The 25,071-nt window shown below is 33.5% G+C and overlaps 2 protein-coding genes and 1 pseudogene across 2 annotated transcripts; all 3 read left to right on the top strand.

The window, feature by feature from the left end:
* The first annotated feature begins 287 nt into the window (after positions 1-287).
* On the top strand, positions 288-1,240 carry LOC106842355 (olfactory receptor 6C1-like; annotated as a pseudogene).
* Positions 1,241-4,826: 3,586 nt separating this feature from the next.
* Positions 4,827-5,618, top strand: LOC106842354 (olfactory receptor 6C3-like). Its single transcript, XM_014858825.2, has one exon. The coding sequence runs from the start codon at positions 4,827-4,829 to the stop codon at positions 5,616-5,618; it is 792 nt and encodes a 263-aa protein (XP_014714311.2).
* A 15,274-nt stretch (positions 5,619-20,892) lies between these two features.
* On the top strand, positions 20,893-21,831 carry LOC106842353 (olfactory receptor 6C4-like). The gene has a single exon (XM_014858824.3). The coding sequence runs from the start codon at positions 20,893-20,895 to the stop codon at positions 21,829-21,831; it is 939 nt and encodes a 312-aa protein (XP_014714310.3).
* The last annotated feature ends 3,240 nt before the right edge of the window (positions 21,832-25,071 follow it).

The following is a 25,071-nucleotide window of genomic DNA, read 5'->3' as shown; positions in this document are numbered from 1 at the left end:
TTGGAGTTAGAAAAGTCTGGAACGAATTCTTGCCGAAACATTTCAAACTTTTTGATATTGATTTCTTTTAAGGCTGCCTCAACCAAAGGTTTTCACCTGTAAAACAGAGGAAATCAGAGGATCGTTGCCAGTGTCAACTTGTTTTAAATTTCCCCTGAAGGTGAAATGACATCCTATTTCAGCCATGTTACAGCTCCACACTTGGATATGTGTTACACCACTCTTCAGGTTTGTTCTTTGTGATTTTTCCCATACATCTGGCAGGAGAAAAAATAAACAACTGAAGAATGAGAAACTACACAGAAATAACAGAGTTTATCCTCCTGGGACTGTCAGATGACCCACAGCTCCAGGTGGTGATCTTTGTCTTTCTGCTCATCTCCTACATGCTCAGCATCACTGGGAACCTGACCATTATCACCCTCACCCTCCTGGATTCCCACCTCCAGACCCCCATGTATTTCTTCCTCAGAAATTTTTCTTTATTAGAGGTTTCATTCATGACTGTCAGTATACTCGAGTTCCTGGATACTATTATTTCAGGACATAAAACCATTTCCTTTAATGGTTGTATTGCTCAGTTATTTTTTTTTCTTTCTCTGGTGAGTCACTGAATTTTACCTTCTGGCTGCCGTGTCCTATGACTGTTATATTGCCATCTGCAAACCTCTGCATTACATGACCATCATGAATTGTGGAATCTGCACACTCCCTGCCTTTGCTTCTTGACTGGCTTCATTCTTAATCACATCCCCATTACTTATACTTTTCAGACAGCTCGATTAGTGTAAGTCCAATGTTATAGACCATTTTACTTGTGATTATTTCCCCTTACTATACTTTTCTTGTTCAGACACAAAACTCCTAGAGATAATGGGATTTTCCTGTGCTGTGTGTACTGTTCACATTGGCATTAATAATTCTCTCTTGCATATATATCATCAAAACAATTTTGAAAATTCCTTCTACTAGTCAGAGGACAAAGACATTTTCCACGTGTTCTTCCCACATGATTCTCATCTCCATCTCCTATGACACCTGCATGTTCATGTAAATTAATCCATCAGCAAAAGACAGAGTATCTTTGAGCAAGGGAGTTGCTGTGCTAAACACCTCAGTGGCCCCCATGCTGAACCCCTTTATTTACAGCCTACGGAATCAGAAAGTCAAGGGAGCCTTCATGGACATGGCGAGGAAGACTCTATCATTCACCAAGGAATGTAAATATGTAGTGTCATGAATTAGAGCCACACTGAAGGGAAATTTAAAATAAAGATATGAATTTTGAGTAACCCCTTCAAATCAGCATAGCCTCCCTGTCATCCTTGTTTATCTCTTTCTTTTTTCTAAGACTTTACAGGCATATTTGTTGAATATACTTCTCATTCCATTAAAATACATTCTTTGTGTCTTTGTGATTCTCCTTTCTTTGAACAATGTTTTATATTACAGCCTTTTCAATAATTATTTTGAAAGTGAAATTGTCCTTGAGTTTTTTTCAGGAAACTAAAATGATCCCCAGAAATGTTGGAATGTCTTTATAAATATTGATAAGATATTTCACTTGCTATACACAGAAAATATAATTTTATGATTTTCATTTATTTTTGATAGAAATTCCCTTCTCTATGTTACTGATGTTCCAGGAAATATATGAGAAGTTTCCTTATAATTTAAAGAAAATGTAAATTCATTCATTTTAAAGGCAAAAAGTATTTTCATTATTCATTTTAATTGGGTATGCCCATGGAATTTATCTATTTTAAAGAAGCATATACCGTTGTCGGTATACACCTTTTTAGGAATAGGTACTATTTATATTTCCATTTGTTGAATTCCATGATATCTGTCTATAAAGAACGATGATGACAGATAGATACATATGTACATGTATGCATACATACATAGATGTTGTCAAAAATAGTGAAGAAATATATGTTAGATACCTAAGATGCATTCATTTTCTGTAATTGAGTAGAAAATAAACTATTTTCTATCAATAGCTAAAAACTAAATACATAGGTCTCATTCTCAAGTTTTGCACTAGTTTGAAAAGAGCAATTATTTACACCTAAACAAAATGATTTAAGGTTAAGTTTTGTACAAAATAAATGCAAAAGTTTTCCAGTACATATAAAATTATGAGTTAATCTGTGAAAATTTACTTAGACCCATTCTACTTAGTGCTTTAATAAATGTCCAAAATATTTAAGCAAGATGTGTCTTGTGTGTGTGTGTTTTCCCATGAAGTCAAAAGATAAACAAGGTTTTATGATACTAAATAATATTCTAAATTTCATCAATGGAAAACAAACTATAATTTTTAGTAATAGAAAGAATATTATAATTTTAACCATTAGAGCAAAATTCTTAATGACCCTCATGCAATATATCCAATTGGGAGACTTAGCACAAGATTTACTGAGGAAAAAATGGTAGAAAATTCAAAATGTTATACGGAGGTTAAGAATTGTTTCTTAACTTCATCCTTTCCTAGTAAATTTAACATTTGAGTGCTAAAGAGGAAAAATGGTTGAAAACCTGAGATATATATACCCTTTGAACACACATTTCCTTATCTATAAACCAGGCATAACATCTTAAATAAGATACTGCAAGGGTGGAATGAAATCTGTAATGCACATAACATAATGAGCTATTAATAAATATTAATAATTATCATTATTTTTATGTATGCTAGTATCACTGTGAATATGTTCAGATTCAAAATTAAATGATAATATTTTCATTCCTTTAGAATTTCAAGTCTACTATAACTGACAGATACATTCATAAATATAAAAATGAAATAGATTTTTATCAGTATTGGAAAGGATACATAAATAAACTCGGTAACGGATGAGGAGGAAAAGAGTTACTCAATTGGGGATATTTATGGAAAGATGACAGAGAAGATTGTATATTGACACAGAATTGAGAAATGAATTACACATTATCAGACTTGGCATGGATAAGAATTCCGAGATGTGGGGAGTTTTTAAAAGCCAGAGAAGGTGGAGTATCCTCGGAATGTTGATAGTGATGAATATTACAGCATACAGCAGTATTGGGGAATAGGTTATACGTGGGTGATAAACCAGGAACAAATTATAGAAATCATTGAAAACTAACCTGAAACATTTCTATGGTCTATAATAATTGATTTAGAGCTGTTTTAGACTCTTTAGGAGATTTTTCTGATTTTAGTCTTGAGGGTGAAAGCAAGTTAGTTAGGAGAACTGCCAGTGCATTTTACTGTTTCTTCCTGAAAGGAATTTTCTGTAACTTCATGAGAAAAAAAGCACACTCTTACCTTTCCCTTCTAACCCAGGCCAGTGGGAAATCCTCAGAGGCCAACTTGATGCATTTTGAAAATTGTCGAGAGGCATTAATAAACAAACCATAAACCATTTATTTTACACCTGGCCATATAAAATATAGTCCGGCTCTAACTCATGTACAATATGACCTATTGATTCATCCAAACAGATGGGAAACTCTGATTAGTGTGAATTTGGCTAGCATCTGGCAGGAAAGCAATAATTTTACATTCTATCCTTCACAGTAGAAATTTGACTATCTAAAATATGGAGGAAGGAACTGTCATAATTCTGGCAAACCAAATCTACAGCATAGTATATCCAGCACAGCTGGGAATTAACTGAATAGTTTAGGACAAATGGAAGAGGTTTTCCTATACTTTTCTGAGATAGCAGTCTTATGTGAAAGATAAATGTGGGACAGAATTACAAAGGAATAAAACATTTTTTTCCCAAAGCTTCATAGCTCAGAAAGAAGGATGTCCAACTGGAAAATGCACTGGGCTACAATCTGGGTGACAGAGCTGCTAAGATCTGAGGCAACGAGTCTTCCAATTTGTGTTTCAGTGCAAAATGAAAAGTAGATAAACACCGTATGACCTTTCAAGCTCAGAAATAAAAATGTTTCCATATATACACTTCTAGCAAGTCATAGAAGATGTGAAATATGAATGGTTTTGATGGAATTGTAAGACAAACCAATAAGTGAGCATGTTCTCTATTTTTTAAATAAAATAGACTATTGGTTCTATCTTATAGCAAATGTATGTATATATTTGCATAGAATGTATATGTATAGAATATTCTCATATTATCTTGATAATTACACCCATGCATATTAATATTAAAAATAAAATTAATAATTAAAAGTGAAAGTTTATTTGCTGAGAAAAACCTTAATTGATTCTACATATCATAAAAAGTGTAATGAATTATTAATTTGGTCTTCTAAGTTTCACTTTTACCTTTGAGGGAAGTAAGATCATCCATTTCTGATTTTAGGTGGTGGTATCCTATAATAAATACATGACAGAAAAGAAAGAAAAATACATATTTCATATGATCATTTCAACAAAAATGTAATGATTTGCATAAATTGGACATAGCAAGAAGTATCAATTTTATTTACCACCTCTCAATGATGTGGCTTACTGGATGAAGATTTCCTAACTTCTCCAGATAGATTTAAAATAAGAAAACTAGTAAATACAATAGGACTCACAAAAATGTATTAAAACATAATGCAAACAAGATTGTGAAAAGGAAATAACATTGGCATGGATTGTAGAAAATGTTTTAGAATTGCATCAATGATAATGATATTGATCATGGTGAATCATATTTTCATCTCCTCCCTTTTGTACTCTTTCCACCTAAATATCTTTAAAAGAAGAAAAAAGGAGAGAGAGAGAGGGAAATGAACCACACAGTGATCACAGAGTTATCCTCCTAGGCCTTTCTGATGATCCTGACCTTCAGATTGTGATTTTCCTCTTTTTATTTATCATGTACATATTAAGTGTCACTGGAAACTTGACGGTCATCATCCTCACCTTGGTGGACTCCCGTTTACAGACACTGATGTATTTCTTCCTCCAGAACTTCTCTTTCTTAGAAATCTCATTTACAACTGTATGTGTCCCTAGATTTCTGTGGGCAATTATCATCAGGGATAAGACTATTTCCTATAACAACTGTGCAGCCCAACTATTTTTCTTTATTTTCACGGGGGTGACTGAATTTTACATCCTAACCGCCATATCCTATGACCGCTACGTTGCCATCTGCAAGCCCCTTCACTACACAACCATCACGAAAAGGAAACTCTGCAGCCTGCTTGTGCTCTGTGCGTGGCTGGGCGGGTTTCTGACCATTTTCCCACCTCGTATGCTGCTCCTCCAGCGGGATTACTGTGCTTCCAATGTCATTGATCACTTTGCATGTGACTATTTTCCCCTTTTACAACTGTCTTGCTCAGATATCTGGCTCTTAGAAGTAACTTGTTTTCATTTTGCTTTGGTGAATTTCCTTTTCACTTTGACGTTAGTGAGTTTATCTTACATGTATATTATCAGAACTATTTTGAGAATTCCATCTGCCAGTCAGGAAAAAAAGGCTTTCTCCACTTTTTTCTCTCAAATTATTATCATTTCCATGTCTTATGGAAGCTGTACATTCATGTGTGCTAATCCCACTGCGAAGAAAGAGGCATCATTGACAAAAGGAGTAGCTATTCTCAACACCTCTGTGGCCCCCATGCTCAATCCCTTCATTTACACCCTGAGACTCCAGCAATAAAACAAGCTTTCAAAGGTGTGGTCCATAAAGTTCTATTTTCTGCAATTAAATCAATTGTTTTTTTGTCAAAAATAAAGGACATTCTACAGAGAATTTAAGTAAAACCTTGAAACTCCTAAATATCTGTATAAATATGCTTGTTTTTTATAGTCTATGTATATGCCAAATTACAGTTAATTTAATATTTTTCCAGTTCATTTTTTTCACTTCCATACCAATGTCTCTTCAATGTATTGTTTATTGACTCATTCAAAAATATAGTAAAGTTTATTTACTATGAACTACAAAATTTTCTAGAAGTGATCTTTAAGACATACCCTATGTACAATGTAAAAAATGGTTTCAATTCTGTTAATATCAATGACTAAAAGGTACATAATAACACGTATTTAAAATGTAAAGTGTCAAAATTAGTGTGTAATTTCTTGTACATTTTCAAGATGAACATTGATAATTTTGTAATGTTTAAAGAATCTGCGTGGTCTGTATTATTGTGCTTTAAATTCAGTGCTTGGAGTGAATATGTTCTAGTGTATTGTACTTTAAATATAGAGCTTTATACTTCGTGAAGTTTACTTCATATTTTCAAGATAGATACTGATCATGATATTAAGTATTATTTATAGGAATTCCATGTTCTCCATCTTCTTTTAGAAAATATTTTTATTTTGAAAAATTCAAGATAAGTGCAATAAGCTAAAACACATGCCACTTTCCTGAACTCACTGAGCATCTTTATGACAGTTATTTTGAATTCTTTGTCAGCTGTTCGTATACCTCCATTTCTTTGGAGTCTGTTTATGGAGATTTATTTTTTTTCTCTAATTGGGCCATTTTTCTCTTTTTCTTCATGTTCCTTGTAACTTTGTGTTGATATCTACACATTTGAAAAAACAACCACCTCTCTCAGTCTTTCTAAAATTTTGAATTCATGAAGGTGAAAACAATCACCATTCAGTCTACCCAGAGATTTTGGGGGCCTCTCAAATCTTTTCTGAGGATGTATTTTCTGAGGCTTGTGTTTGGAGGTTCCTAATTTGAAATTTGTTCCATTGTTTAAGAAGAAACTAGTCATCTCTTGCTCCTTCTCTTTCTCTGTGCTTTAACTCCTTACAGGCAAAGCAACACTAAGAGGGAAGTATATAGAGACAAACATACAGTAATAAGACATTTTAACTCAATATATACAAAATATTATCATTTAAACATCTAATATACACTAAGAAATGAAATCTTTTACTATTTTTGTACTAAGTCTTTGAAATATGACGTGTATTTATCTTCACAGTACATCTCAATTTGGACTAGCCACATTTCAGTTTTAGTGGCTACCATATTGGGCAATGTAAACATAGTTAGATAATGTAAACAATTTCTAGTTTAGCTTCTTAGAAACTTCAGAACCAGTTCATAGTAAGTATTAAAAAAATAGGGAAATTAAACCACACACTCATAAACTACCAATGAGTAAAAGAAGAAATCACAAGGGAAATTTCATGCAGGAAAAAAAAGTACTTGCTCATGGATACGATTCTGCAAAAATGTATTTCTTTGGTTGTCAGAATATTTTAAAAATGAAAAAAATCACTGTTATCACTTGTTTCATCATCTTTATTGTGTAGTTTTGGTAAGATTTATAAAAGTGAAATAACGAATTAATGGAGATAGAGTTCGTTGGGCTTGGACTTACAGATGAAACTGCTGCAAACTGTTATTTTCCTGTTTCTGTTTCTCAAGTACATGGTTAAGCATGATGGAGAACTTACCCTCTTTACTTTGATGAATCCTTGCTTAAATATTTTAATGTAATTCTTCCTCCAAAATTTCTCCATCTTGGATATTTCATTCACAATAGTGTGTCTTCCAAACTTCCTCATAACTATGGTGACCAAGACTAACCATTGCCTAGAGGGTTGGTGCAGCTCGATTATTTCTTTTATTACCCTCTTGGAAGCTTCAGAATTTTCTGTTTCCATGTCCTGTGACTATTCTGTTGTGGTCTGCAAATCACTTCATTATCTGATCATTATGTGCAGCAAGATGTGTAACTATCCAAGAGATGGGTGGGTTAATTAGCTTGACTTTGGTGATTATTTCACAAAGTACATGTATATCAAATCACCAAATTGTACACCTTAAATATATAAATTCTTAATTGTCATATATCTCAATAAATAAATGAAGCTCGTTAAAAAAACAAAAATTAAATTAAAAAAGGATACTGATTCTTTCATGTTGCTCTTTCGAATCACTGCTCTTGGAGAGGACAACTGACACGTATGAGATCCTCAAGCAGCCTTATGCAGAGGAACTGAGTCAGAGTCAGTTCTATACCAATTTGGGAAAACCGTCTCGAAGCAAATCCTCCAGCCCAGCCTAGTCTTCAAGTGGCTGCAATCCTAGCTTTATTGAGCTTTGTTTATCCAGCTTTAATATATGATAAAATATGATATAATCAACATACAACGCTGTGTAAGGTGAAGGTATATAACGTGATGATTTGATACACATATTGTAATATGATTACATCAATAGGGTTAGTTAACATCTCCATCACCTCACATAATTACCGTTTTTGTGTTCATGTGGTGAGAACATTTAAGAGCTACTCTTTTAGCAACTTTCGAGCATATAATACTTGTATAACAAGTATAACAGTACAAATAATACAAGAATAACAATACAATACCTGTTGTTAATTATAATCACCATGCATGCATTAGATCCCCAGAACTTCTTCATCTTATAACTGGAAATTTGTACCCTTTGACCCACATCTGTCCATTTTCCCCAAGCCCAGCCCCTGGGAATCACCTTTCTACTCTCTGTTTCTGTGAGTTCAGCTGTTTTAGATTCCATAAATAAATGAAATCACATCTCTTTAGCTTTTTTGTTTTTTTGAGGAAGATTAGCCCTGAGCTAACTGCTGCCAATCCTCCTCTTTTTGCTGAGGAAGACTGGCCCTGAGCTAACATACATGCCCATCTTCCTCTACTTTATATGTGGGAGGCATAGCACAGCATGGCATGCCAAGCGGTACCATGTCTGCACCCGGGATCCAAACCGAGGAATCCCCAGCTGCTGAAGGGGACCGTGCGTGCTTAACCGTTGCGCCACTGGGCCGCCTGGAGATCATATCTTGACTGCAACCTCATTAAAGGCTCTGAGCCAAACCCCTCATAGAAACTGCTCCTCAATTCCAGAACCACAGAAATTGTGAGGAGATCAAGGTTTACTTTGTTTTAAGTACTGAGGTAATTTGTTACATAGCAATAGATAATTATGACACCTTCAATAGATTGTTTACTGAGAGTTTTTATAAAGACCGGCTGTGAAATAGATTCAAGCCCTGTGTGCACCTAATGAAGAGATAATATTATTTCCTATGTTTAACTTCTTAAAATGGTAAGTTTTATTGTCTATTGTGTAGTTTTCCAATGTCAAATTTGATCGTTATTTATTATCGTTTTTATACATGGCTGAATTATTTTTCCTAATATCTAATTTTGGATCTTTATGTTGGTGTTCAAGTGTAAAATTGGTAGGTGATTTTCCTTCCCAGTACAGAATTTATTGATTTGGTCTCAATAGTGATCAATAGTGATCCAGGTTGAGAAAATAAGTTTAGAATATTAACATCTACTATTTACACACAAAAAAAAAACAGTTTGTGAAAGACTGATTTTTTTTTTTTTTTGGTCCTTAGTTGTTTGGTAGAATTTTCTGGTGAAGACATGTAGGTCTATATTTCTTTGTGAAATTCTTTTGGACTACTGATTCATTTTTAAAAATTTCTTGTGTTAACTGATCCAGTTTTCTATTTCTTCTTGAGTCAGCTTTAGTAAATCTAGTTTTGTTCTTAAGGTTTTAAATTTTATTTATCTACATTGTTATGTTTAGTTGACTCATTCCTGTATATCTGGAACTCTTGAAGGGAGCTATGTTTTATTTATTATTTATTTTGGTTAATTGCTCCTCACTTTATTTTGCCAGAGCAAATATTGTCAAATTTTAATTATTTTCTAAAATCACTATTGGCTCCACTCATACTCTCTTCTGTATATACATTTTGTTTCATTAATTTCTGAAGTTTTCTTTGCAATGTATTTCCTTCCACTTTCATTTGGTTTGATTTGCTGTTGTTTTCTAAATTCTTGGGATGGATAGTTAAGTCACTATTTTGTGTCACTATTAAAAATAAGTACATAATTTCACTTTAAGTAGAAATTTCATGAATTCCAGATCGCTTTATTGATAAATCATTTGGCAGGAAGAACAGTGGCTTCCCAGAGATCTCCACATTCTAATCCCCAAAACCTGTGAATATGTTACCTTCCATGAGAAAATGGGATATTGCAGATGCAATTAATGCTGGAGTCCTTAAGATGGGGAGATTATCCTGAGCATTCTGAGTGGGCCCAATGTAATCACATCAGTCCTTAGAAATGTAAAACCTTTCTCAGCTGTGGTCAGAAAGCATCCTTAGAAATGTAAAACCTTTCTCAGCTGTGGTCAGAAAGAAACATGTCAATGGAAAAAGGGTCAGAGAGATGCAAACTTGAAGATGAAGGAAGGGGAGGTACAAGTGGAGGAATGTAAGTGGCTTCTTGAAGGTGGAAGAAGAGTCTCCTCTACCACCTCCAGGAACAAATGCAGCCTTGCAGCACCTTGATGTAGACCCTTGAGACCCATGTTGGACTTCTGACCCACAGAACAGTAAGAAAACAGCTTCTTGTGGTTTTAAGTGCCGTAGTTTGTAATAATTTATTTTTATGAAAGCTATAGAAAACTAATACAGATTTGGTCCCTGAAATTTGGGTGCTTCAATAGCAAATCCTGAAAAATGTTGAAATGGCTTTTGAATCAGGCAGTGGGCATTGACTGGAAGAATTTGAGGAGCATGATAGAAAAAGCCTACATTGTCTTGAGGAGACTGCTAACAGAAATGAAGGCTCAGGAGAAAGTGAAAGCATTGTAGAAAAACCTGAATCACCTTAGAAAACCAATAAATTGTCATGACCAGACTGTAGAAATAGAACAGGCTAGTAGAAATACAGATGTTAAAGGCACTGTCGAGGGCTTAGAGAGAAATGAAAAGAACATTATGGGAACCTGAGGGAAAGGGGATCCTTGTTAGATGGTGGCAGAAAGCTTAACAAATAACAGACATATATCTTGCAGTTATGTAGAAAGCAAAACTAGTAAATGGTGGACTTGGATATTTAGCTGAGATAATTTCCAAGCAAACAATAGAAATGTCTTGCTAATGACAGTAAATATGAGGGGAGAGAGATAAATCGAAGCAAGAACTGTTAAGTGAAAAGGAATCAGGACTTGATGATTTTGGAAACTATCATGCTATCAAATTAGGGTTAAAATAATTTATCCATTAAGGAAATGGGCTATGAAGTCAGAAAGTTTAAATATTTCCCCTGATTCTCAACTTAATAACTGTGATTTGGGGCAATAATTATGCTTCCTTTGTGTCCTTATCTTCATCTATAAAGTGGTGATATAAATAATTCATGTTTCTTTAAATTTTGGAACATTTAAAGGAATGAATAAATATAAAGCGTTTAAAATTCTGCTTGAGCCCAAAAATCCTATCTTCATTATCAAGAGCTTAGATTTTATTTATTATTATTAAGAATTCAGAAGAACTGGTGCTTATCTACTATATTTGTCTGTTTTGGAAGATACAAGAGTCTCTTCTTCCATGAGACCAGAACTGAACTATCAGAGGAAAATAAACCTAATATTTCTTGTTTGCAACGTGCTAGATTACTATAGTAGATGCTTTACCATAATTATTTATTTTAACCTTCAAAATTGTCCTGTTAGCCAAGATTATTCCCCATTTTGCTTAAAAAGAATAGAATGCTAAATTACCTTGTTTAAGATCATATATGTAGGGAATAAGTAAGAGAATATCAATGCACATCCAAGACAATAAAGTAAAAGATAATAAAACGAGGTATGCTTGTAGTATTTTTTTTTCTTTGGGTAAATATTCAGAAGAGGAATTGCTGGATTGTACGGTAGTTCTATTTTTAATTTTTTGAAGAAGTTCCAACTGTTTTCTGGAGCGGCTGGACCAATTTACCTTCAAGCCAACAGTGCAAGAAGGTTCTTCACATCCTCTGCAAGACTTAGTATTTGTTGTCTTTTTGCAAAGTGATATCTCATTGTGGTTTTAATTTGCATTTCCCTGATGATTAATGATGTTGAGCATCTTTTCATGTGCCTGTTGGCCATCTGTATATCTTCTTTGGAAAAACATCTATTCAGGTCCTCTGCCCATTTTTTAATCAGATTGTTTGGGGGTTTTTTGATATTGAGAAAAATATTCTGATATGTTAGAAGAGATGTTCACTCTTCTCATAAAATGGCTGTTCAAAATGTATTTCTAAAGCCTATATGAAAAATCTCAAAAGTTCATGCAGTTTTCTTTGATCTTATTTTTTTATTTTTAATTTTTCTGCTGAGGAAGATTTTCCCTGACCTAACTTTGATGTCAATCTTCCTCTCTTTTGTAGTATGTGGGCTTCCAGGACAGCATGGCTGCTAATAGAGTGGTATGGGTCCCACCTGGGAACTGAACTGGGGCTGCCAAAGTGGACTGCATTGAACTTTACCGCTAGGCAACCAGGGCTGGCCCTGATCTTATTTTTGAAAGAAATTTTCTAAATATTATTTTAATTCCCCAAAATGATGTGACTTCCAAAAAGTAACTTCCAGGTTAGTAGACAAGGGTGGTAAGTTTATTAAAAAATAACTTGGTTTAAAGTTCACAAATAGTATTTTATAGTACTTTAGATTTTCCGTATTTTTCATGTTTACATACCACTTTTGGACAAATTTAATTTGTGTTCACCGTTCTCAAAGAGCTTGAAATCCTCTGGATTAATTCACACATTTAAATTCTGAAACTGAAACCTACAGACCAGACCCTAGGCCAATGTAAGGTCATATTTTGTCTAGTTTCATGAGCCACTAAACAGCCTGTCTTACTGACATGTCTTCATTCTTTTTTGTGCTTGTGTGAGGAACATTGGCCCTGAGCTAACATTCGTGCCAATCTTCCTCTGCACTGTATGTGGGATGCCTCCACGGCATGGCTGATGAGTGGAGTATTTCTGCACCCAGGATCCAACCTGCAAACCCTGAGCCACTGAAGCGGAGCATGCAGAACTTTAACTACTTGGCCATTGGACCGGCCCCACATGTCTTCATTATTTACTCCCTCAAAATGAATTCATCAAATGAGAATTACAAACAATGTAATCTTTTTGAGATGGAGATGTGTGTCTATTTCAGCTTCCAAACCTGCTGCTTATTGCAGTGCATGCCACTTAGTAGGTGAAGCCAGAAATCTGTAGGGAAAGAATCATTAATTTGTTTGCAGGCAAATGCAAAATTATAATGACATGAAAAATTTTTGGCTAAAAATAATTAAGATGAGCTACCCACAAGTAGGCAATAATAAATAGTCAGTGAATGCATTGTGTAATATGACTGTAGGAATTGCTTGATAAGGAGATGGACTACTCCAGAGTGGCAATCAGACACCACTCAGTGAGCTGTCTTTTATCTGATTTTTCTTGGTGGTGGTGGAAGGGGAGGTGGTGTTCATTTAGGAACAGATAATGCAGAAATAACTCCATTGACTTTTACCTCACCTTCAGATAAGGGATGTTTCCTGTTGAGATCTTATAAAACTTTTATTTAAAATTCTTGAAAACAAAAGCCTAATACATGATTCAGTAATGTAGTGTTTTTTCACTTGATTTTTCCTGTCCAATGTTACAAAGAAATCCTTCAGTATGATGCTTAGTTATTTATTTGGTACTGGTATGAATTAAGATAGATGAACTATATTTACAACTTTTCCTTTGAAATGGTTACAGGTTTGTTTTACTTATTGTAAATATTCATGTATCCAATTGAAGATTAAAAAAAAGATTTTTAACTACTTTAACATTGTTATTTAGCTTACTTGGCAAATAAGGATTAACGAATTTTCCTTTAATTTCCATAAATGTGGAAGCTTGCCTGTTTTTTTTTCCAGAAAGAGGTAAATTAGGAAGTCATGAGGTTTCCTATTTAGCTATTTATTCTGTCTCCTGTTCAGACTTAGGTTAACCTTAAACTCCTGGGGCCTTTTCAAGGCTTTATGCCCTCCAAAGATTTCATTAGAATTTTTTGGAATCATTCCCACTTTGCAAATTTGTAATTTTTTGAGTTTGTATTTCTTTATGCATTGGTTCTACAGCAAATATATTACAATAAAATAGAGACAGTGATTTCCACAGTTTTCTTAGCTCATTACAAAGCACTTCGAAGAATAATGTTATATCTCTACCTTCTAAATTAAAATAGTCTCAGAAAGTCTAAGGATAGAACAAACTAAGGATTTAAAAAAAAGAAAAATTGCTCAGTTCTTTATGGCATTGACCACGTCATATATAAGATACTGCTTCCGTCAATGAATATATGAATCCTGGGACTGCTTACAGTGTTCTCATAGTAAAACAAATCACTCTCCAAACTATTTAAGTATAGGACAACAATAAAATACAGCCACCTATCAGCTTAACTCGATGTGTTTAATCATTTACAAAAGATTGTTATTAGGAAAATAGATGTTTAAAATGATAAAATTTTAAAAATAAATAAAAAATGAGATGTAAAATCATATGTTTCAAAGGCACGGTATACATTTCTCTTATCTGTATTGTACCAAAAACTATCCCACGGATACAAAAATTTTACAAGGGAAAACTAAAATTTCTATTCCTCAAATAGTCTTGATATATTAATGATTGTAACCCCAAGAGACTTGACCAGTGTGCCCAATCAACCCACCTCAAAATATGTATTATTGAGAAATTCATCTTGAATTTTAGTCATTATGATTTATAGAAAATATACCAGTTTCATGAAAATTCTATATTCTCCCCTATGAGATTAAGAAAATTGTTTAATTAACAGTAGTCTCTTCTAATGCCCAAGGGATCATTTCCCCAAGGCCAGTCACACTTTTAAATATTACTACTAAAGTATATGAAACATTTGTGCCAGTGCAAAGCATGTTAGTCTGCCTAAGGTATTTGCTTAATTGTGAAGATCTGAGACAATCAACAGATTTCAAGATCAGTTAACAATTCTCACAGACTACTACTTCTTTTTTTAAAAAATTCATTACACTTCTGATTAAAAAAGAAATACAAGGTTTTATTTGGTAAGATATATTAAGGTATTTTCTTTAAGATTTATTTTCTTCCTCAATTTTTTTAAAAAAATAGTTTTATCTGTGTACCTATGTAACGAAAACATTTTAAGAAAAATGTATTGGACCTTGTTTATGGAAAAGGGAATAACCTTATGCTTTATTAAAATAGAAGGAAACAAAAACAATAGGGCCCTGTTCTGGCTAGAAAGTTATAGAATGCAAAGGAAAAGAGTATTAAGAAAACAATAACTGTAGATTTAAGAAATGCTGTGGATTATAACACTACAGAGTACTTTCAATTCAGATAATGAGGTTAATTACTCTCCAATTTTTACCGATTTATAATTATGGTTGTTAGAAGTGCTGTTCCAGTTAGAGAAATTTAATGATGATCTCAGCTTCAGGTTGTGCTCCAAATGCTGATGATATAATTGCATTGAACCATAATCATTTTCATGAAAACCATATATTTGTGAGAAAGTTGGCAGAATGAGAGATAAGGTCTATTTTCCCAGAAAAGGTTGAACTTGGTCTATTTAATGAGAAGTGAAAAATCTCTTTGGCCTCATTAAGATATAGCTGATTAAATTAGTGGACTTAAGTAAATGCCATTAAATTACCAAAATGCCATGCAACAAGTAAAACAATACATTCTCTAGAGCTATGTAGTACTCATGGCAACTCAATCACAATTTGCAAGTTTTTAAAAAAGACATCGGTGTAAATCTTGCACATCACTGCTGGTGAATCTCGTTCAGAGGATACATGCAATGTAATAGTAGGTATTTTACTACATAGAAAGACTAGGGGATTTTGTTTCTTTGTTCTGTTTTTTGGTGAGGAAGATTGATTCTGAGCTAACATCTACTGCCAGTCTTTCTCTTTTTGCTGAGGAAGATTGGCTCTGAGCTAACATCTGTGCCCGCCTTCCTCTATTTTGTATAGACGCCAAAGTGTTTGGGATGGCGCCAAAGCATGGCTTGATGAGAGGTATGTAGGTCCACCTGGGATCTGAACTTGCGAACCCTAGGCCACTGAAGTGGAGCATGCGAACTTAAGAACTACACCACTGGGCCAACTCCTGAGAGGCATCTTTGGAGGTACATTATGTAACACTATAAACCTCTAGTTCTCCAAAATTGTGTTGAATTTAAATGTGCCTGTTTTTCTGAGAAAATATTGGAATAATTAACATTAATATACGTGGTGTCAGGCAAGCAAATAGTGACTCTCTGGATGAAGTTCAAATTGCATCCAATATTTTTTCATATTTCTATTTTGTATATAGAAAGTTTTTATTGATTTCATTTTGAGGCATGGATATATTTAGCATATATACATATGCTTTATCTTTATATATATGTATCTATATATCTAAACAATGAATATTTATATATTATGCATTTTATTTATTTTTATATATTTATTTACACGGTGTTTATCTTATAGACCAGATGAGTTTTTAAAACACAGGGGCTGGCCTGATGGCGCAGTGGTGAAGTTCACATGTTCTGCTTCTCGGCGGCCCAGTGTTCACTGGTTCGTATCCTGGGTACGGACATGGCACCGCTTGGCAAAAGCCATGTTGTGCTGGGTGTCCCACATATAAAATAGAGGAAGATGGGCATGGATGTTAGCTCAGGGCCAGTCTTCCTCAGCAAAAAGAGAAAGATTGGCAGCAGTTAGCTCAGGGCTAATCTTCGTCAAAAAAATAAATAAATAAAAATTAAAAATTAAAAAAAACCCATATATTTGGTTGAATATATTTCTCATCAATAAATTGAATTTATGCTGAAGATTTATACATGTATATTAGAGATTAGAAGAATCATCTATGTAATTCTTCAATTAGAATTAATCTATATAATTTTTAAAAATAGAACTGAGTTAAGAAAATAATGTAAAGATGACACTTTATTTAACTGTATAATCTTGACATTCCATTTCATGTTTTTTGCATTTAATTTGCTTGTAAAAGCTATTAACTATTTTGTTTGTGATATTTCCATATTTATCCACATAATTTATGTAATTTAATGAGGAATATCAATCAGAAGATTTTTCAGGAAAAGAGTACAAATTTCCTTTAGTGTCATCCCTGAGTGGGAAATGTTATAGTGAAATCTAATTCCTAACCGATCAGTTACGAAGGGCTTTCAGATCAATGTATTTAAAATACTTGATATAAATCAAATATTACTTTGGAGTTTCATAAAACGGTTTTTGGCTTGTGACCATTATCTTTTTCTGTATTTAGGTATTTTGGGGTTGCTTTGAAGAACAGGAATAGTTCATTCAAAGACTGTTTTTGATCTATAAAAGATTAAGGCAAGATATACTGGAATAGCTCAAGCTTAGAAAAAATTGATATAAAATAAGAATCAGGTAAAAAAAGATTCAATTAATATATATTTATAGGATTCCAAATATGTGCTAGTCACTTTCATGAGTCCCAGAGATCCAGCATTAAATTAAGTCCTTCACTCAATGGAGCTTACAATTTAGTGAAGATGATAGACAATAAACACACAAGCAAATAGGGAAATAATAGAATTTAAGAGTGATATGAACAATAAAAAAATCTACTATGTATAGAATATCAAGCAAGCGAAGGTGTTAGACAGTGATTGAGTAGTGGCTGTGTTGGATAGCATGATCAGAGAAACTTCCACTGGAGCAAGCCCAGTTCTGAGATCTGAATGACAAGAGGGCGCTAGCTACATGATGTCTGGAGGAAGAACATCACAGAAACATGGAACAGCAGGTACAGAGGCTTTGAGTTGGCAATGGGCTTGGATGACCAAGGAATAGCAAGATATCCATTCACTTAGAGCAAAATGAATATGAAAAACAGTGATGGATAAATTCTAAGAACAAAGGACTGGTAAAGAAAGCCTGGCAGGGGATTGCAAGCTGCTTACATAGTCTAAAACAGGCTGCGTTTTGTTTTCTTCATACCTACTAATTTGACCCATCTTTGTTGGAACAGAAAGCAAGGCGTTCCTCAGCATTTTGAAGCAGACAAATTCTCCTGGCACAGGGACCGTTTCTCAGTGAGTGCTAAACATTTATATGCTCCAATTCAGCCACAAAAGGGGCTGATTTGGAACTAAGGCAGAACTGATTCACCTGTTTGAGGTAGGAGAGTTGGCTACATTTAACTAGAGACATATAGTCTCTTTATTGTTTTGTTTGTGTACCTTTCATGTTTGCTTGTTGACATAACTGTACATACATTTTTTCAAAAAAAAATTGAAGTGATTTAAGGAAACAGGTAAAAAACAAAACATAACATTTTAGCACATATATATATTTTTTTGGGGGCAGAAAATATTACACTGTGCTCACAGAATTAAGCTTACTAGTGGTAAAATATATCAATTGACAAATTTGCTGTTTTTCCAATAAGCCTGTTCTTCTTCCCACAGATTAAGTTTTCCTAACTTTGTTCTTAGATGTAATCTAGAGCAATGTTCCATAAACTGATAGATATTTCTTAAAGCTTTGGGGTCCGCCACAGAAGGAGACAGAAGCTAAACATGAGTTACATATACCTCGTCATGAAGATGACTTTCCTTTGAGAGTGGGAATTTACAACTAAAGTTATCCAGAAAATATTGAGGAATTTTTTCCACACCCTTGTAACTACACATAAACTGATCTTTTTTTTTTGTTATCAGTGACCTAGCAGTAAAGCTTTTGCAGACAATGTATTTTTTTGCCAAATAAATTTTGTTGGGATCAGGTATTTATTACACCACCACCTGCATACACATATGATTTTATATAAACACACACATATAAATATATATAGCACCAATCTTTACTATAAAGGATTATCATCTTTTATTAGGATGAAAGAACTATGTTTGATATAAATTTTTCTTCTTATATAAAAATTATCATTTTGTTCATCTTTTGTTTAATATATCATGAGATCACTTACTAATACAAAAATGTTTTTTCTCTCATTTTTGAACACGCATTTATTTATTCACTCAGTAAAGTGTTTCTATTATGTGAGAATCAATTACAAAGTTTTGTTTTGTCAAAGAAATTACTATTTAAGCAGTGGAAATTTCAAACCATTAATGTCCTTTAGTGAATGCGATTGCTTGATTAATTACTTTCTAAGAATTTTGTCTTAATTGATATCTAGGATCTAAAAATAGAAGATTACATTGATATCTTCAAGCTATCTGATACACTAGTTATTTTTATGTAGAAACAGAAAATGATTACCAGTTATTCCCATACCTAAGATTTATTTTAACTGACTGCAGCAATATTACAATTTTAATGAACTGTTTTGTCATAGTGGAAGCAGTGTCCTAATATTTCTCTGAATATAAAATATTTTTATGTAACATTATTTGTACACTTTTTGATTTCCCACACCTGTTTCTCTGTACTCATTATAAAATAGTCAAGATAACATATTCAGACATAGGTAGCCAAAACTCCAATTGACGCTTAAATTTATATTATCGGTACATTAATGTAACTATTCATTAAGATAACAGAATTTTTAATATAATAGTGCATAGCTGCATAGCATATTATAGTCTTTAAATATACAATTTTCTACAAAGGGCAAATTTGCTAAAGTTATAATATTAGTAACTCTGAAATTTTCCAGATACAATTTTACTAGACAATGCCTTCCTAACTTGACAAAACTGCCCTTTTTCTGTATTAAATATTTCCTAAATTTTTACCTTGATAAAGATATTGCGAACTTATTACATATTATAATAGCAAAATACACCAACTTATCTAGTGAACGAACTGCTAAAATGAAAAATATTTTATGATTTTTGACTAGGAAAAAGCATTCTCTTAGTAATATTTCTTCACATCTGATGATGGAAAATATTTAAAGAAAATTCTGGGGAATTATATGCATAAACTTATTTAGAGCATCTCTGCATAAAAACTCTAAATCGTTCAATAAAATAGGGCTGAGTTTAAAGATAAGTCAAAAATATATTTTGCATTAAAATTTTTACCAAATATGTACAATTTTCTGGCCTCTGTGTAAAAAAATTAGGGAAGAATAGGAGCCTACTCTTGTGGGCAATTCATTTATGTTATAATTAGAAAGATAAAGTGTACATACTGATATAACTAGAAAATAACTTGATTTATGACCCAGTGTTATGGTAAATTTTTATAAGAAGGAGAAACAATTATTGTCGATTGGGATTGTTAGATAAAATTGTATGGAAAACTGAGCTTGAACTGACTTCTTAAGGAACTATATTGTGTTGATAGAAAGATCCTGCATGCAGCAAGAAAATGCAATCAGTAAGATTATTATGATTTACTATTACACCAAGGACTAATCCTTATCTATATTAAATGGTGATGGTATTTCTTGAGCATCTGACGTGAATGAGGAAGTGTAAGTGATATGAATTCCAAACACTTTATTAAGAATTAAGGGAAAAATCTATCCAGGCTTTGAGCTTCAGTAAGTACACAGAATTGTTATTCGAAAGGAGAAAGTTGAAATAAGCAAAAAATACAAAACAGCAAGAAGAAAACAAGCAGTCACAATGTTATTCCTATAGCTCATACCTGCATTATATTGACTTTGTTGACTAATAAACAGAGAGTTAAAAGGCTAATTTAAGAAATCTCAGATAAAACCTACTCTCTTAAATGTGCCTTAGATTTGTGTGTGCATATGTGACAGTATATAATAATGAAGAGAGGAAAATCAGGATAGAAATAAACAAAAATATAAAGAAGTGGGAAAATGATGAGAAATAAATATTGATGCTATTCAGAAGAAATGATTGAAAATGTCCCTAAGAAGTGGACCTTTGTTATTTATGAAATTAGGAAAATATGTTAAATTTTCATTAAAAGATATGTCATGTTTAAAATAAGGGGTAGAAGAATTTCCAGAGTTTTGAATTTTATGTTTAATTGCCATTGATTTTGATTTTATATTTCAATAAATATCTGAAGCCTCTTGTTTTACTCCAATCTTTATCATTATTACTATTTTCTACCTTAATTTGTCTGAAGTTCATGATGGGAAACCAAACATCAGTGATAGAGTTCATCCTTCTTGGTTTGACAAATGATGCTAAGCTTCAAGCTGTGCTTTTCCTCTTTCTGCTGCTAACTTACGTCTTAAGCGTCATGGGGAACTTGACCATCATCATTCTGACCCTGATGGATTTTCGCCTCCAGACTCCTATGTATTTCTTCCTCCGGAATTTTTCCATTCTGGAGATATCTTTTACCTCTGTCTTTGTTCCAAAAATGCTGGTCAACATAGGGACTGGAGACAAGACTATCACCTTTGCTGGTTGTTTCACTCAGTACTTTTTTACCGTCCTTGTGGGAGCAACCGAATTTTACCTTTTAGCTGCCATGTCCTATGATCGCTACATTGCCCTTTGCAAACCCCTACATTACACAACTATAATGAGCAAGAGATTCTGCATTCAACTTGTCCTGTGTTGCTGGTTTTCCGGTTTCTTAGTTGTCATTGTGCCATATATAATGACTCTGCAGCTGCCTTTCTGTGCATCCAACATCATCAACCATTATTGCTGTGACTATATTATCTTACTGCACTTAGCTTGTTCAGACACACATTTCATAGAAGTGATTGAGTTTGCCGCTGCTGCAGCTACCCTCATCTTCACGTTGATGCTTGTGATCCTTTCCTATGTATACATTATCAGGACAATTCTGAGAATCCCCTCTGTTCAACAAAGAAAAAAAGCCTTTTCTACATGTTTCTCTCACATGATCGTGGTCTCACTTTCTTATGGAAGCTGTATCTTTATGTTTGCAAATCCCTCGGTTAAGGATGCAGAAAGTTTTAATAAGGAAGTGGCTGTTTTAAACACTTCAGTTGCCCCCCTGTTGAACCCTTTCATCTACACCCTAAGGAACAAGCAAGTCAAAATAGCCTTCAAAGATATGGTCAGGAAGATAACAACTTTTTCAAGAAAGTGAAACTGAGATTCATTATTAAAATAAATAATAAATGTTTGGAAGTCTGTAAATGTACATTAGTGTAATTTAAAAATATTTCTATATTATGCCATTAATATTACTATCTGAACACGGAGATAGTAAAACTACTTAAGTAAGCTGATTTTATCGTCATTTTATTGTTCATAAAAATTTAGAGGGGTGTGTTTGTGTGTATGTATGTATGTGTGTGTACTCTTAACAGTTTCATACTATTTTTCTTCATTTGTACCTTACTTTTAAAGAAAGGATTTGAGGGATAGTCCGAATTGGAAATATGACTTCTATTAGTTTTGTACAGCTTAAATTTTATCATCTTATCCATTGACATACGTTCTTCAATCTCTATACTTGTAACAGAACAATTAAATACACACCCCAAATAAATTTACTTTAGCTTGTTAATAATAGCTTAAGTAACATATTAGTGAATTGATGCAAAGTTGGTTACTCTCAGATTATGATATTCTGATTTAAGCTTAGTCTTTCCACAATGATCACTTAATGAGAACCTGGGCATACTCAGTGTTTGAGGTAAGAAAGTTCTGAAGAAGAGAAAATCAATATATGTTTCTTTAATTATTGATAGGAAAATCCTTCATTATAGTGTAGATACAGATTAAACTCTGAATGAATCTATGAAAGAGGTAAAGTGATGATTCAAATTTAATCTAATTAGAAATATGTCATTATAGTAAATTGAATATAATTTAATGTTGTGCCTAATGATTATTCTGGTTCTGATTTACAAGAATATGAAGTAAATCTATATTAACATTATCCTTGGCGTTATTGATATTGTAGCCTTAAATCATATTCTTTCTAAACTTCATGCTAAACTTTGTGTTTATAATTTGATATCCTTCGGCAGGTTCTCCATCACAAGTAAAAGCTGACATTTTCTGAACATTTCTTGTCCATATTAATTTTTCAAAGTGAATGGACCAGATTCATAGAAATGGTAATTTTAAAATTTAAATAAGCTATAGATATATCTACTCCAATCCCTTCCAGATACAGATGAAGAAAACTGAGTCCTAAAGAGGTTACCAAGCTTCTACTAAAACATAGTTAATTAGTGCCCAATTTGTACTCTTGCATTCTTTTTTATTCATCTAATGATCGAGAATCAGCTAAGTAGCAAAGATCTTCAAAGAGTACCCTGGGAAAGCATGGAGGGGAAAAATGATTGAACTTGTTGCTTCCTCTGCACCTAGCCATAATTACTTCAAAAACCACCAAAGACCTAACACATAACTGATGTTAACAAGAGAGTTAGTTGCTTACTTTGTTAGTTATTTAGATCAACAGGTAATTAATTCATTAGTTCATTAGTTTGAACTAAAATAGCCGACAATCTGGAGCGCGGAGAAAAAAAGTTAAAGTCAACTAAGGGTCAGGGTTGGGGAATCCTAGGATATCAAAAGGACTAATAAGAGGGAAAAATAATTGAGTCTTTAATTCAACTAGATTGTGAGTTGAGTTCAGGGTGGGTTGCAGGTTTTTCACTGTTGTCTTGTTTTGTTTGTTTGTTTCACACTTTTGTTGAGTTATGATTCATGCACAAAAAAATCCAACTATTAAAGTTTACAATTTGAGGAGATTTGACATATGTATACACCTGTGAAACGACTACAAAATTCAAGATAATAAACTCAGAAGTTTCCTTAGGCACTCTGGCAATACATTTTAGGAGGTTTTTTAGTGTTTCAACATGGCTAAGCTGAAGTATTTTTCTAGGATTTCCCTTCCTTCTATGTTTCCTGCTAGGGTGAACCATGAGGGAGATTATTTGGGATATTTGGAGGGTGGAGTGAAGCGGAAGTCATTTTGTCACTCGCACAGGTTGTTGCTCATCTGCTGGTTATTTTGTTAGTCTCAGGCTGCTGCCAGGCTTGCAATTATTCTGTTTTTGCCTGGATCTTTTTTCAGCTTCTCCAACTCCAGATCCAGGCATGTATGTTGAGGTCCATGACAAAGTGCCCTGGCTTCCGTAGGATACCAGGAAACCTGAGTGCAGAGGCAGCAAGAGCTAACACAGGTTTCAGTCCTTCCTCATGTGGTTCTGCCCATGCGAGCCACAGACATTACACTCCTCACAAAACTGGACTCAGAATGGATCACAGACCTAAGTGTACAGTGCAAAACTTGAAAACTCCTAAAAGACATCATAGCAGAAAACCTAGATGAGTTCGGGTTTGGTGATGATCTTTTACATACAACACCAAAGGCACAATTCATGAAAGAAATAATGGATAAGCTGGACTTCATTAAAATTAAAAACTTATGCTCTGCAAAAGACAATGTCAAGAGAACGAGAAGATAAATCACAGACTTGGAAAAAATATTTGCAAAAGACACATCTGATAAATGACTTTTACCTCAGATACATGAAAAAAAAACTCTTGAAATTGAACAATATGAAAACAATCAGCCTAGTTAAAAAATGGGCTAAAGGTCTTAACAGACACTTGATCAAATATATTTATGCAGATGGAAAATAAGCACATGAAAATTTGATCCATCATGTATCATCAGGGAAACGTAAATTAAAATAACAATGGGAAACCACTACACGCATGTTAGAATGACTGTAATCCACAACGCTGACAACACCAAATGCTGGTGAGGATGCAGAACAACAGGAACACTGATTTCTTACTGGTAGGATGCAAAATAGTGCAGTCACTTTTGAAGACAGTTTGGTGGTTTCTTATAAAATTAAGCACCCTTACCATAGGATTCAGCAATCGCTCATCTTGGTATTTACCCAAACAAGTTGAAAACTTACATCCACACAAAACACAGCAGCTTTATTCTTAATTGAAAAAATTTGAAGGCAACCAAAATTTCCTTCAATATGTGAACAGATAAATAAATTGTGGTACATCCAGACAATGCAGAAGTTTTCAACGTTAAAAAGAAATGAGCTATCAAGCTGTGAAAACACATAGAGGAACCATAAATGTATGTTACTAAGTGACAGAAACCAATTTGAAAAGGCTACCTGTTGTATGATTCCAAGTTCATGCCATTCTGGAAAAGGAAAAACTATGAAGACAGAAAAAAGATTGGCAGTGGCAAGAGGGTTGTGGGCTGAGGGAAGGGATCAATAGGCAGAGCACAGAAAGTTTTTAGGGCAGTGAAATTACTCTATATAACACAATAACTATGGATACATGCCATTGTATATTTCTCCAAACCCATAGAATATACAATATG

The sequence above is a fragment of the Equus asinus genome, chromosome 22 (genome assembly GCF_041296235.1).
Source record: "Equus asinus isolate D_3611 breed Donkey chromosome 22, EquAss-T2T_v2, whole genome shotgun sequence".
NCBI classification, from domain to species: domain Eukaryota; kingdom Metazoa; phylum Chordata; class Mammalia; order Perissodactyla; family Equidae; genus Equus; species Equus asinus.
The sequence above is the reverse complement of the archived record's forward strand: the minus strand, read 5'-3'. Positions and strand labels throughout refer to the sequence as shown.

Coding starts and splice junctions, on each gene's coding strand:
- LOC106842354 (XM_014858825.2), top strand. CDS start 4,827: ATGTACATATTAAGTGTCACTGGAAACTTGACGGTCATCATCCTCACC.
- LOC106842353 (XM_014858824.3), top strand. CDS start 20,893: ATGGGAAACCAAACATCAGTGATAGAGTTCATCCTTCTTGGTTTGACA.